Source organism: Conger conger, chromosome 7 (assembly GCF_963514075.1).
Source record: "Conger conger chromosome 7, fConCon1.1, whole genome shotgun sequence".
Lineage (NCBI taxonomy): Eukaryota > Metazoa > Chordata > Actinopteri > Anguilliformes > Congridae > Conger > Conger conger.
Window position 1 is genome coordinate 62,665,878 of NC_083766.1, and position 15,000 is coordinate 62,680,877.

Sequence of the window (15,000 nt, forward strand, 5' to 3'; positions counted from 1 at the left end):
CTGCAGCGGGCTTAAACTCTGGGTTAATGCGCTGATCTCCCACAGAGAGGCTGCAAGTGGCACCACTCGATTACCTTCTGAAATCTTACGCCTTCTATTTTACTTTGCTTTTGGTCTTTTTATGCCCATGTAAAGCACTTTGAATTTTTTTTTTTTTTTCATGAAATGTGCCATATCAATAAACTTACCTTCGCCTAATATTTCTGGAAATTTGCACAGAGACCAGAAACTGACTGAGAGCAGACCGGCGAACATAAAGACCACAAAAACCCAAACGGAGAACTTCCAGAGCCTTACCTCTTCATCTGGAGAACGGGATCCAGGAACCAGAGGGGAGGAGTTCCAGAACATCCGGGAAAAACCGTCAGGGCGATCCCGGTGGACATGAGTGAAAGAAGAAAATAAAAATAAAGTCCTGATCCAAACCCAAGATAAAGGTGGAATAAACCCCCCCCCCCCCACACACACACACCCACACACACACACACACACACACCCACACACACACACACACACACCCACACAGACACACACACACACACACACACACACACCCACACACACACTCACATACACACACACACACACACCCACACACACACACACACACACACCCACACACACCCACACACACACACACACACACACACACACCCACACACACACACACACCCCACACACACCCACACACACACACACACACACACACACACACACACACACACACACACACCCCTGCTTCATTAGCCCACACGTTACATAAGAAAGGGTCTGGAAGTTGGAGACTTTGCAGTTAAGCAGAGAGGCACCTTTAAGGCGTAAGACTGCACATTTTGTGATGAGAGCGTTCTTAACTGAACCATCCAATGCTTGTGTGACAATCGCCAACGACAGAGGAAAGCAATGCAGTTCTAGAACACTGACTTAGAATAAAACCAAAAAAAAAAAAAACCCTCCTCTTAAGGTGCAAGATGACAAAAATGTGATCGGAATCTTCCCGACTGGACATTCTGAAGCCGATGTAACAATCGCCACTGGTGACTGAAAGCGATTCTAGAACACTGGACTAGAACACATTCCACATTCCATAAAAAACGTACTCTCCGAAGAGCGATCGTCTTCCCCTGGATATGCTACACAAATGCTCACAACGGACTCGCTGTAGTGCCGTCATCAAATCACATGGTGCCTCAGCACTGGTGTGTGCGCTGCGCAGGTCTGTAGTCCTGGTCTTGGGCTCGACTCCCCGATGTGACTCGCTGGAAATACCCGTGACACCCTGTCAGTCGCCACGGTAACAGCAATAACGGGGGACAAAGGGGGGGGGGCCTCGTCACTCATCTTCTGAACTAACGGGCGTCCATTTATAATCCTGAACAATTCAGTCGTTTATCCCCGCGCCAGGTGTTCCTGTGGCGTCTGGTTTCATCCGTGAGACGTGTCACAGGAGAACAGAGAGACAGAGCTAAATGCCCATTTTTCAGACAGCTTGTTTCTGTACGTCCCCGGAGGTGATATAAACGACTCTTCAGAAGTCTCAGCTTGCCCCGCTCAACGGCCTCGCCCCACTACATGCAAGTCAGCGAATCTGAAGGCTGAAGGCTGTGACTGTTATAGCTACCCACTGCACAACGAAGGCTCTCTCTCCCTCTTTCTCTCTCGCCACCTCTCTCTCTCCCTTTCTCTCTCCATCTCTCTGTGGACATTAATAAACCAAACAGAATACTAATCTTAGTTCTGTTTTGTTTCTACCCTTCATTAAAAAGTAATGCATGATGAAAGACACCACCAATATTTCTATAGGTTCTACTGGGGTCCTGGAGAGCCACAGGGTGTGCTGGGGTCCCTGACCCTGGTCCAGGTCCTGAAACCCTCCCAGACAGACTTTATAGACACATCCCAATTTCCTTCTGTAACCGAGAGCAAATAACCGCTTCTCTTGACAGAGACCAGGCCTGATCTCGCGGCGTCTGAACGCTCTGCCTGTACCTGCCGTGCCAGACGCACGCGTTAGCAGAGTCGCCCCCTCAGGCGCGGATCTGACAGCGCGTAAAACCCAGCCTCTGTCTGTTTTTGGGGGTCGCGCATATGAGTCGGATTAGCCGGAAGAGGGAGTAGCAGAAGAAAACTGAACTGAACATTTTTGTGAAAACCCATTAAGCATAAAAAACACCCCGATCAAACATCATTAGAGCCAACAAGAAACACGGAACAAACTTCACACAGAAAAGTTATTTGGAGACAGGAGACAGGACTTATGGGTAACCTTAATTCACCTGAGTCAAACTTAAGAGGTTCTCAACAAAGCGCGATAAATTACCACCGCACAACAAACTGCTAACTTCAGCAAGTCTGCTCAGTACCAGACAGCTAGTTCAGTTCATTAAGAGAGTCGTCTTGTTATGCCGAGATCCGAAACGCTGCCACGCACGTCTTTCACTTCGGAACAGTCTCCGTTGTGCGCTTATCTGCCCGTATTAAGCAGAGCCGCCGTCGCGTCCAAGAAATTGGTGACATGCGCACTATTTTACTTAAAGGCCAAGATTCAATAGCACAGGGTGCTCGTGAGGGTTTCGCACTGTATAACGGCGGTTGTTATTAAATGCATTATTTGGCATGTTAGTGTACGTTCAAATAAGTCAAATAAATTAACTTAAAAGGAGCGCATGACATGACACTGGCAACGGAAACAACCACTGCTGTCCTTTAGTCGTGGTTCACTGGACTGACGTAGGATATACCCTACATAAGCAACTAACCATGCCAATTAAAAAAAGAGCCTGTTTAAAAATTCAATCAAATCCTCCAAAATATGTTGGTTTCAACTCACCGTAACGAAACGTCGAGTTCCGGGACATCCCATTGGCTGACGAGTTCTCCATTCTGCACTCGGTCCGCGGCGTTTGGGACAGAATCCCGGTCCTTGCCTTCGGCGGTTATTTGCGCTCGCGGCAACCTAAGTCCCCCGCGTTTGCCGGAAAGCCGGTGTTGCGCCAGATGGGGATTAGCCGCCAGGAGGCTCGTAACGGGCACGGACTCCCCGATTCGCTGCTGCAGCCTGCACGCGCTCCTCTCAGTACGGAACTCCAGAAGATGCAGGTCTGACGAGCACCGAAGCGGGACCGCGGCATTACAACCCCCAACTACGTCATGCGGACCTCAGACCAGTGGAATAAAAACAATAGCACGTGGGTGCTCCTGACTCCTGATATATTAAGTATTGTACGTAATTTGTATTCCGTGGCATTAATGAACAAGCACGTATTTATTATGCAGCCTAATGCAGAAATGGTGAATGCACAAGTGAATGTTTTATAGACATAAGCCTTCTTTTTTCACCAAAGAAGCGAAAACAAGTTCACAACAACACATACTTTCGATGAACATGGAGGCTACATGCCACCAAGTGGAAATAATATCTTCCCATAATGCCACAGGACACAAACACACATAGGACACACATACACGCACAGGACACACGCACATACGCACACAGAACACACACACACACACACAGGACACACACACACAGAACACACACATGCACAGGACACACGCACACATGCACACAGAACACACACACACACAGGACACACGCACACATGCACACAGAACACACACACACAGGACACACGCACACACGCACACAGAACACACACACACACAGGACACACGCACACAGAACACACACACACACAGGACACACGCACACAGAACACACACACACACACACAGAACACACACACACACGGCTTGTGTAATTACCCAACATGAGCTGCTTTCATATGTTTTCCCCTCCCGAGTGTGTGTTTGTGTGGGTGTGGGAGGAATGTCTCATTGCTCACCAGCTCCCCCTGGTGGCCAGACAGGCTGCAGATGAAGCATCCTCCTCTGACTCACGTCTGTGTGAGGTGGGCCGTGGTGTGAGGAAGCAGCGACTCGACATCGTGCGTGTCTGAGGCGAGCGTGAGCTCGTCTGTGCTGGGAGGTATCGTATCCCAGAACCCCCCCCCTCGACAGACAGGGTGGGCCCCAATAACACAGCTGCACACACAGAAATGCCGGAATGAGCTGACACAGGGAATTTGGAGCAACACTACCCGCGATGTCTCAGGAGTTCAGACGGGCTCGAACCCGCATCCCCCCCAGCCTGTGCCACACTGGGGAAGGGGGGGGGGGGGGGGGGAGGCGGGTTGTGAGGCAGAGAATACAAACAACCTGCAATGGGAGGACTGTGGAGTTGAGCTGAAGCGCAGACTCTGTTCAGAGACGCAAGATGCTCAACTTAAAGTGCTTCGTATCGAACGTTCCGTCTCGGCCCTCGCAGCAGAAACGCTGTGACCTGAGGATCTGTTTCGGGTGTTTGATCGAGCACCATTCTGCTGGAACACAGCGCCCGAAACCCCCCCGCTGACAACCAGCAGCGCCTGTACTTCAGCTCTGCGAGAGAACGCAGGGAACGGAGGAGTTGAGTATCTGGTGAGGTTCGGGAATCTCTGGCCCGAGGAGAGTGGGTCTCTGAGAGCAGATGAATCGGGTTCAGAGTCACATGGTGCACACATTACATTACATTACATTACATAGCATTAATGGCATTTGGCAGACGCTCTTATCCAGAGCGACGTACAACAAAGTGCAAAGTGCATACCCATAACCAGGGATAAGTGCACTGAAAGACCCTAGAGGGAAGTACAATTTCAACTGCTACCTGCACAACAAAGATAAGGACCAGGGCCTATTTCATCATTGGATTTTAAAATTTATATATTTTTTTATTTATTAATAATAATACCGCAACACACAAATGTAAGAATAAACTGCTTTCCTCGCCAAACAAAACTAGCAAAGGTATCATCCTAATGACACAAGTAAACAACACTTAAAGAGGTATGGCAGGGGTGTAGGGTCTGATGATCTTTTGGAGGTAAGCTGGGGAAGATCCCTTAACTGCTTGGAAGGCTAGCACCAATGTTTTGAATTTGATGCGAGACATGACAAGCAGCCAGTGGAGGGAAGTAAGCAGGGGGGTGACATGCAAGTATTTGGGAAGGTTGAAGACCAGACGAGCTGCTGCATTCTGGATGAGTTGGAGGGGTCTGATGGCAGACGCTGGGAGGCCAGCCAGGAAATGGTTGCAGTAGTCCAGGCGGGACAGAACCATCGCTTGGACCTGAAGCTGGGTCGAGTCCGCTCTTCAGCAGGGTCAGTCCAACAGCCCAGCTACCAATGAGCCACCCAGGGCCACCCAGGGCCCACCTCTCTAAACCCAGACCCTCCTGACTGAAGAACCAATGCTGTTTCCACGTGCGGTCAGGAACCGTATGGTCAGGGCTGTCCGCTCTTACTCACAAGAAACAACAACATTATAATCCTTTCCCAGGAGGCAAAAGCTTGTTTCTGTTCTAGTTTTGGTCTGATAACAGACCCGGCTGTACTAAAACTCTGATATTTTTTCAGTTCAGTGTTCATCAGAGCAGTTATTGCCTAAACCACAGGTGTATTACCGGTGATTAATTTGTATTGGGGTCTGTGATTGTGTTTTAAAGATTTGCAGGTGTGTAGATTCCTCTTGTTGCATTTCCCTTGAAATATAGTAGAATATAGTGATTTTCCACATTGGCTACAAAATGAAACGCAAGCAGTTGAAAGAAAAGAAGACAAAAACAATATTTTTTTTGAAGGAGCGGCAATTTTTATTCCAGCTATACAATTAAACAGTCGCCACCTCACGTCGTCTTTCCCGAACTAAAGTGCAGATATATTTTTTTTCACAGTTTGTGTAAAAAATAAAATTAAAATGGGGCATATGAAATGTATAATAAACGTGACATCGAGAATCTGAGAGCAGGTAATCGGGAAACAAGAGCATCAGCAACGGAGTCAAATCCGTACAGGTTCACATTTACATTACAAAACTCACTCAAACGAAGACGCAGCGAGTCGACTGCAAGGCCAGCGTTCAACAAAGGCACGGCAATGTTCCGAGGTAAAATATCTTTTGCAAATATAATCAGCACGGTATCATCCTCACAGACGCACAGAGAAACGTTAACGGGGATTAATACGGACCGAAACGAGACATCCCAATGCAAGGTGATTAATTTCTCAGCGTCACCAAAACGTCCCCACCACTGAGTGACAGAGTGAGAGCGGTTATTTGAGTTTTGCAGCCTGCCAGTGACTAAAATAACAGCTATTTCTGTCGGCAAATGAAACGGACAATCACAGGACAGATGACTAGGGGGTAAGAAGATACGTGAAGTGGTGCACTATCGTCTTTTTCTTGATTAACACATTTGGTTTCACAGACTGGAAGTAGGCGGCAAATGAAGTCGCCAAAGTGTGGGCTATATAACTGCTACTTTCTGGAGATCGTAGCGCTTAACAACGAGGTCGTTGAGACACAGGACAGGAGCTTTGATGCTCAAAGACAGTGCGCACTGGAATCACACTAAGCCAGCAGCCACACACTTTTAAAGCATTTCACAGGGGCAGCACGATATTATAATTCTAGACATTTTAAGAAGCTATTCGTTTCAACATGCCGTTGTTTTTACCATGTTCGATGCGGGTAGGTCTGGTGCGTACGTTAGCAAACATTCTACCGTTGGTCTTTGGGTTTTCTTTCTTCTTCTCCCATTCAAGCAACTCTGTTGACAGCGTGAAACCGTACTCTCTTTCATACAGTACACAAGGGAAGTCTGCACAACACTCACAGATACTCCCATTTTACAGTAAAAACGGCCCCATGGCTTTTTGAAAATATAGTGCAATCTTTAAAATCCACGCAGGGCCTAGCTGCAGCACATTATAGAGTTTCTGTGTTTTTTTTGTTTTTTGTTTTTTTTTAAGTCTCGGCTCTGCAGTCAGTACAGATCTCCCTTGTAAAAAAGCTTAAATATGAAATCAGAAATAAAATATATAGGTGTAACTTTAAGCATGTACACTATTAATGTCACTGTCTCATACAAAAACTTGAGAGATTACAGCATATGAACGATTTCAAACACATCTGTAGCTCTGACTGATGCACTAATCGGATGTGTAACATTCCGATCTCGGACATGAATGGGATCTCACACACTAATCGGATCTCAAACGTGAACGTGATCTCAAACATGAACGTGATCTCAAACGTGAATCACCTCTTCTCCCGCTGTTACCCCACAGTAGTTTCTCTTTCGCATGACAACACTGCATCGGCTTTTACCTTTAAACACACAGAATGGCGGGCAAACCATGCCTAAAACATGCAGCCCATTCCAAAGCGAGAGAAAGAGAGGGAGAGAGGAGAGAGAGGGGAAGAGAAAGGGGGAGACAGAGAGAGCGAGAGAGAGAAAGAGAGAGGAGAGGGGGAAGAGAAAGGGGGAGACAGAGAGGGAGAGAAAGAGAGAGGGAGAGAGAGGGGGAGAAATGAGAACACAGGAGCATGTGAGGAAGAGAGGAACAGTGAGATAACAACAGAACGAGAGCGATGGAGAGACCAGCAGAAACAGAAGTGATTCACAAACCCTCCACAGAAAAACAGCACAGCCTCAACAGACCGCGCCTTTTTCTCCCATCATTCTTCCTTATCGTTTATATACAAAATACATGAACAAGAATATATACTAATATCTGAGGCTGATGAGCAATCTTGACTGACAGGCCATCCTGTTCTACGGACCTAAGCTGAATGGTTGTCTGATTGTGTTCTGTGGAACAGTAGCAGAGTAACGTTCTTACAGTCAAAGTTTTCTGCTTCAGAGGCCGCAGGCAGACGTGACCCCGTATAAGACGGTAGAAATGAATTGGTAGGACATGCTAAAGAACCCCTCTCCTGGGTAACAGGCAACCTGTTGACCCTTGACCCCCGGGTGACAGGAAGTGACCTCAGATCCCACCAAGCACCACAGTTTGCCTGTACTGTGGCGTAATAACACCTGGCCAATCTGCATACAAAACGAATATGTACACACTATACAACATATTACATAACATCTACTGTACACATCAGCAAGCTACATACAGTACAATGATGGAGGATTTAATCCAAGGAAATAACGGAAATCTACCCGGCTGAACTACGGCTGTAAGCTGTAAGGGTGTTTGCTAAAAGTAACAGGCTGGGTCAACACACACACGCGCACACGCACGCACACACATGGGTGCACGCACGCACACACACGCACGCACGCACACACGCACACACACACACAGACACACACGCGCACACAGACACACACACACACGGTACGACAATAGACATTTCCCAACAACACAAAGCAGGAGTCGCACACACAGACCTGCTAGATCACACATGCTGTTTGTCTCCAGCATGCAGTAAAATAATTCCCTGTTCCAGGTAGGTCCTGAAAGGACGCATGCACACTCCATGGAACATTCCGGATCATTCCGGAAACAACTTGAAATTCTGGGCTGCTTCAGACACACGGATATAGGTGTGCTTCTGATGCAGTTCAGATGGAACACCTAGTTTCTGGGGGGCATGTGAGATCTAGTAGTCCTGTATCTATCTATGGGCTACCTGCATGCTCAGTGACCTGGTGGAAACAGGCATTTCTGATTGGTTAATGGATGATTTGAGTGACGCTGGGGAACCAAAAAAATAAATAAATGCAACCTGACCAATTACCTCACCGCTGGGGTCTTTGGGAGCTATTTGACATTTTAGAAAAGTTCCAAACTCATTTAAATAAATATATTTCTTCCTTTTCTGAGTTAAAACAGACTGTATCCAATGCCCCTGCTGCCCCTCTACTGCCAGGGAGGCAGGGCGAAAAAACGAAAAACAGAACGATGCATCTTCTCACAGCAACGCCCGCACCGTTTTTATGTGTTTTCCACCGTGACTGCACTGAGGGAGATGAGGGAGGACACGGAGGCGGGCGGGGGGCCCGGCGCCGAGCCTCAGTCCAAACGGATCTCCGGAGCTGAGAGTGGGACACACCAGCGAGTCGCGGACTGAAGCTCATCTGCAGAAGGTCTGGCATTCCGCCATGTTTTCCGAAGCTGAAGCCGATCCAGGGATGTGGCGGGAATCTGGCACGGAATTGCGCAGGAAAAAAAAGAAAGTGCTTTTTTATGTTTTCTCTCTCTCTCTCTCTCTCTCTCTCTCTCTCTCTCTCTCTCTCTCTCTCTCTCTCTCGAACGGTCCCTGTTCTGGAAAAGCAGGGGTCACCATGGTCACCCCCCCCCCCCTCCACCTCATCGCCATGGTGACCCGACCATGTGACAGCTGCCTCACGGCGGGCAGATGTAGCCCCGCCCCTCTTGGTCCTACAGGGTCCAGTCTGCACCGGTCTGCACCGGTCTGCCCCGGTTTGAACCGGTTTGCTCCGGTTTGAACCGGTCGCCTCCGGGCCTACTCGGGCTGCTCTGGGTGGGTGTGCAGGCTGTTCTCCGAGCGGGAGTTGTTCTGCCAGAAGGCCCGGTCCACCTGGTCCAGCTCGGAGGCCAAGGGCAACCGGATGTCCAGGTGCATCTTCAGGTTCTCCAGCCACTCCTCCAGCTGAGAGAACGGGGGGCTGGAGGGAGCGAGAGAAGGAAAGAGAACAGGAGAGAGAAAGAAAACACCTTTAGATTTATATAATTTATTTACATACGATCCGCACCTGGTTTGGTAGTTCATGTTTCAGGGTTTTAGGGTTTGGTGGTTCAGGATTTAGGGGTTTGGTAGTTCAGGGTTGGTGGTTCAGGGTAATTGGTTTGGTGCTTTAGGGTTCGGGGTTGGTGGTTCAGGGTTTGGTGGTTCAGGGCTTGGGGGGTTCAGGGTTAGGTGGTTCAGGGTTGGGGGTTCAGGGTAGGGGGCTTGGTGGTTCAGGGTTGGGGGTTCAGGGTAGGGGGCTTGGTGGTTCAGGGTTGGTGGTTCAGGGTTCAGGGTTTGGTGGTTCAGGGCTTGGGGGGTTCAGGGTTAGGTGGTTCAGGGTTGGGGGTTCAGGGTACGGGGCTTGGTGGTTCAGGGTTCAAGGTTCAGGGTTCAGGGTTCAGTCTCACCGTTTGTCTGCATCGAGGTCGCAGCAGCGGGCCGCAATGGGGAAGAAGGAGGGGGGGCAGTCTGGGGGGCAGTAGTGCTCCAGGAACCCCGCCACGTTCAGCCCAAAGTCCATCGTCCGGGGCAAGTAGTCTGGGTCAGCGTTCACCCTCCCGATAATCTGGGCAAGAAAGGGGACACACCAACCAATAGGTCTCACAGCAGCTCAATACTGCACTGATCCCAGTGTGCTGATCCTAGTGTGCTGATCCCAGTGTGCTGATCCTAGTGTGCTGATCCTAGTGTGCTGATCCTAGTGTACTGATCCCAGTGTGCTGATCCTAGTGTGCTGATCCCAGTGTACTGATCCCAGTGTGCTGATCCTAGTGTGCTGATCCTAGTGTGCTGATCCCAGTGTGCGGATCCTAGTGTGCTGATCCCAGTGTGCTGATCCTAGTGTGCTGATCCCAGTGTACTGATCCCAGTGTGCTGATCCTAGTGTGCTGATCCTAGTGTGCTGATCCCAGTGTGCGGATCCTAGTGTGCTGATCCCAGTGTGCAGATCCTAGTGTGCTGATCCCAGTGTGCGGATCCTAGTGTGCTGATCCCAGTGTGCGGATCCCACACTGTTATCCTGTGTTATTCCGTCTAAGAACGTTATGCCCAGTGTTGATGGCTCCGTTCTCACCTCACACAGCATGATGCCGAAGGAGAAGATGTCCACCCTCTCATCGTAGCTCTTCCCTGGGGGAGACACAGAGCCAGCAGCCACCAGCGGTGAGTCAATGCTAACCTGTCAAGGTTTATACTGTATATATTTCCTTAAAGGAGCACTGTCATGCTTTTTTCAGTTGAGCTTATTTGGATTAAATGCTTAAAGTATGTGTGTAGGCATTTTTAAAATCACCGCCAGTGTAGCCGTTTACTAAATATGGGGCAAAACTTCTCAAAACTTGAATCTCCAGCCCGTGTTACCCAGAAGGTAATGGGCGCTCAAACTCCACCCTTGAACGCAGAGACTGGTTTTATGGACGGCCACCCATCCAGGCGATCCCATGACACTCCCACGCAAATACGGCAACGTTAGAATACAGATCTCACGGAACCTACCATGGCTAGCCTGCGCAATATGATGGACAGCTCTGACTTCGCCGAGTTAGAAGATGAGCTTTTAGATTTTTACAAAGAAATACAACCTTACATGCTTGAACTGGATTTTACAGAGGAAGAATAACTGCATGGCTGTATTTCTTCGTCAAAATCAGTGACTTTTTTTGGTCACGTCCGTGTTCTAGAACTCCACTGCTTCCAATCACCGCAGCCATTGTGACATCAGCATTGGAACAGTCAGTTCGTTACAGTTGCACACCGAAGACCGGGTTCCATTCCTGGTCCTGCCAAAGGCTCACTTCAGCCGGCTCACGTGGAGCGGCATAATTGGCTTGCCGCTCCGAGGAAGGGCTCAGCAGGGGGAGGCTTGCCGCATATAACAAGAACAGCACTTCTCGTCTTTGAGCGTCTCTCTGAACTTAGTATCAAACACTCCCGGAGAGGTACTCACCGTGGATCATTTCGGGGGCCATCCAGTAGGGGTTCCCCACCACCGTGTACCTCTTCCTGCGGTCTGGCTTCTTCAGCCCTGCCATCGTCCCAGAGGAGAGACTGTCCTGGGACCGGTCTTCAACCATGAGGCGCGCCAGCCCGAAATCCGCCACCACCACACTGTTATTCTACAGAGGGGTTAGAACCCAACACCGCACTGTTATTCTACAGAGGGGTTAGAACCCTAAACCACACTGTTATTCTACAGAGGGGTTAGAACCCAACACCGCACAGTTATTCTACAGAGGGGTTAGAACCCAACACCACAGTTATTCTACAGAGGGGTTAGAACCCAACAACACACTGTTATTCTACAGAGAGGGAGGGATTAGAACCCACCACCACACTGTTATTCTACAGAGGGGTTAGAACCCAACACCGCACTGTTATTCTACAGAGGGGTTAGAACCCAACACCACAGTTATTCTACAGAGGGGTTAGAACCCAACAACACACTGTTATTCTACAGAGAGGGAGGGATTAGAACCCTAAACCACACTGTTATTCTACAGAGGGGTTAGAACCCAACACCGCACTGTTATTCTACAGAGGGGTTAGAACCCAACACCACAGTTATTCTACAGAGGGGTTAGAACCCAACAACACACTGTTATTCTACAGAGAGGGAGGGATTAGAACCCTAAACCACACTGTTATTCTACAGAGGGGTTAGAACCCAACACCACACTGTTATTCTACAGAGGGGTTAGAACCCAACACCACAGTTATTCTACAGAGGGGTTAGAACCCAACAACACAGTTATTCTACAGAGGGGTTAGAACCCAACACCACAGTTATTCTACAGAGGGGTTAGAACCCAACACCACACTGTTATTCTACAGAGGGGTTAGAACCCAACACCACACTGTTATTCTACAGAGGGGTTAGAACCCAACACCACAGTTATTCTACAGAGGGGTTAGAACCCAACACCGCACTGTTATTCTACAGAGGGGTTAGAACCCAACACCACAGTTATTCTACAGAGGGGTTAGAACCCAACACCACACTGTTATTCTACAGAGGGGTTAGAACCCAACACCACACTGTTATTCTACAGAGGGGTTAGAACCCAACACCACACTGTTATTCTACAGAGGGGTTAGAACCCAACACCACAGTTATTCTACAGAGGGGTTAGAACCCAACAACACACTGTTATTCTACAGAGAGGGAGGGATTAGAACCCTAAACCACACTGTTATTCTCCAGAGAGGGAGGGATTAGAACCCTAAACCACACTGTTATTCTACAGAGAGGGAGGGATTAGAACCCTAAACCACACTGTTATTCTCCAGAGAGGGAGGGATTAGAACCAAACACCACAGGTACTGTTACTCACCTCTTTCACCAGGCAGTTGTGGGAGTTCAGATCCCGGTGGATGATGTTCATGGAATGGAGGTAGGTCTGAAGAGAGATAGAGAGAGAGAGAGAGAGAGGGGAGAGGGAGAAGGAGAGGGAGAGAGGATGACAGAACAAAATATTTTTTATTATAATCTTGAGATTTTTTTTGCCATTGAGATACATATTATTTTTACAGCTGGAAGGCAGCTGTGTGCATGATAATTTCCTGAACACTCAGTGTGTGACCATGAAGATTCACAGAGAGGTGATTCCCCCCAGGACATTTTTTACACAACCGCTTTCTTCTCAGGAACATTTGCTGAGCCAATGACACATTGTTGTCTGTGTTTTGCTGCCATGTCAATGAGTGACCACAGGGGGGCAGCAGAGCTGTGTGAGACGGCTGCAGAGGCTCCCTCACCATCCCCGCAGCAATGTCCTTGGCGAAGCTGACCCTCTGTTTCCATGGATACTTGCTGTCCTGTTGGGAGGTGATTAAAAAAACGTATCAGCTGGCGTGTCAAACGGACGTGTTTGTTACATGACTGTTACTGAGGAATTCCACACGTGAAGGTGACTAAAACACGCATTCCCAGAGAGGGAAGACTAGGGCAGCGGGTAACACTGCACAATACATCTACGGATAAAAAAAAATAAAAAACTGTACAAAAGTTTTTCTCAAAATATTGAACAATACGTTCATGGAATTATACATTGAAGCAATAATTGCTAAGAAATTTTTATCAAATTAAATAGGCGACCAGACAAACACACACACATGCAGTCACACACACACACACACACACACACACACACAGTCACACACACATACAAACACACACTCACACACACACACACACACATGCAGTCACACACACACACACACACACACACACATGCAGTCACACACACACACACACACACACAAATGCAGTCACACACACACACACACCATTTTTTTGATGATCTCTCGAAGTGTCCCTCCCTTGATGTACTCGGCGATTAAGTTGAGCCTCTTGTCCTTGTACAGGACCCCGATGAATTTTAGGACGTTGGGATGGTCCAGACACCGCATCACCTTCACCTGGGTTGGGGGGGGGGGGGCAGGTAGGTCACATGGAAATTAATTTCACACCAACACCGGCTTAAAAAAGCACAAAGCACAAAGACCAGAGACAGCAGCACACCCGAGAGGAGACAATGTAACATAACGTAGATAATACTGCATCACCTCACAGTGAATAATTGCAATTATACAGTTTTACCAACACGTTTATAGATACATATAAAACGTAAAGAAAGATAGAGAAACTGCGGTTTAAACTTATGCTGTTTTAGCGACAGAACGGAGCTCTTCTGAAACCTATCTCTGATTCAATGAAGAAACCCAACGTAAACATAGCGGTTTGGAGTGACATATCATGGCGTAAGTTCAATCCTCTCAGCGAATCACAATGCGAGCTCAGAACGAACCGCTGTGTAGTAAGAGATATTGCGTAGCAGACACATTCAGACGGGTCCTTCCACAAATCACCCTGCCTAAACAAGCCACATGAATTTAATCACCAACACTGGCACACTCATAGTGATCACAGTAGATCACAGTAGAATATTTCACACAGGGACACAAGAAGAGTCTTCGGTTGTCATTCAAGACATGCAGCTAAAATGTCAGCCGTGAAGGCAGGAATATTAGGGCTAATCGAGTAACTCAGTTTAGAAGGTGGCAGAAAAACCACAGACAGAAACGGCCCTCTTTGCTCCATATAGAAGCTGACAACAAGGCGCTCTCACAGACAGAAGTGATGTCTGCACTCTGGAGGATGAATTAACTGCAGACAAAACCAGAATTCCTCCTCATAGGGGTCCCAGTGTACTGCCTGTGAGTGAGGGGCGTCAGCTCCTCAAGGCATAAGAACGACAAGCTCAGCACAGCCCCCTCTGCTGTTTCGGAGTGGAACTGTGCCCCTGCTTTTTCCCATCGGTGTTGTGTTTAGTTTTTGGCGTGCTGTCGGTACCTCCTTCAGGAAAGTCCGCTGCGTCTCCTCGTCAAAGCGCAGGAGCTCCTTCATCACCATC

The 15,000-nt window shown here is 48.3% G+C and overlaps 2 protein-coding genes across 2 annotated transcripts in view; both read right to left on the reverse strand.

Moving 5' to 3' along the window:
- The window catches only part of LOC133133594 (septin-5-like), an 18,740-nt gene extending 15,353 nt beyond the window's left edge, over window positions 1–3,387 (reverse strand). Inside the window, exons 1-4 of the mRNA XM_061249695.1 lie at window positions 3,375–3,387; window positions 2,831–3,101; window positions 1,852–1,910; window positions 298–305 (exon numbers count right to left, since the gene is read on the reverse strand). Coding sequence (XP_061105679.1) covers window positions 298–305; window positions 1,852–1,910; window positions 2,831–3,101; window positions 3,375–3,387 — 351 coding nt within the window. The remainder of the gene's footprint in view (window positions 1–297; window positions 306–1,851; window positions 1,911–2,830; window positions 3,102–3,374) is intronic.
- A 2,282-nt stretch (window positions 3,388–5,669) lies between these two features.
- Window positions 5,670–15,000, reverse strand: part of LOC133133595 (LIM domain kinase 1-like) — a 32,878-nt gene continuing 23,547 nt past the window's right edge. The window contains exons 8-15 of the mRNA XM_061249696.1: window positions 14,940–15,000; window positions 13,874–14,005; window positions 13,343–13,402; window positions 12,919–12,984; window positions 11,535–11,703; window positions 10,662–10,717; window positions 9,997–10,154; window positions 5,670–9,527 (exon numbers count right to left, since the gene is read on the reverse strand). The exon at window positions 14,940–15,000 is cut by the window's right edge and continues 26 nt beyond it. Of these exons, the coding sequence (XP_061105680.1) occupies window positions 9,365–9,527; window positions 9,997–10,154; window positions 10,662–10,717; window positions 11,535–11,703; window positions 12,919–12,984; window positions 13,343–13,402; window positions 13,874–14,005; window positions 14,940–15,000 (865 nt within the window). The 3' untranslated portion in view covers window positions 5,670–9,364. The remainder of the gene's footprint in view (window positions 9,528–9,996; window positions 10,155–10,661; window positions 10,718–11,534; window positions 11,704–12,918; window positions 12,985–13,342; window positions 13,403–13,873; window positions 14,006–14,939) is intronic.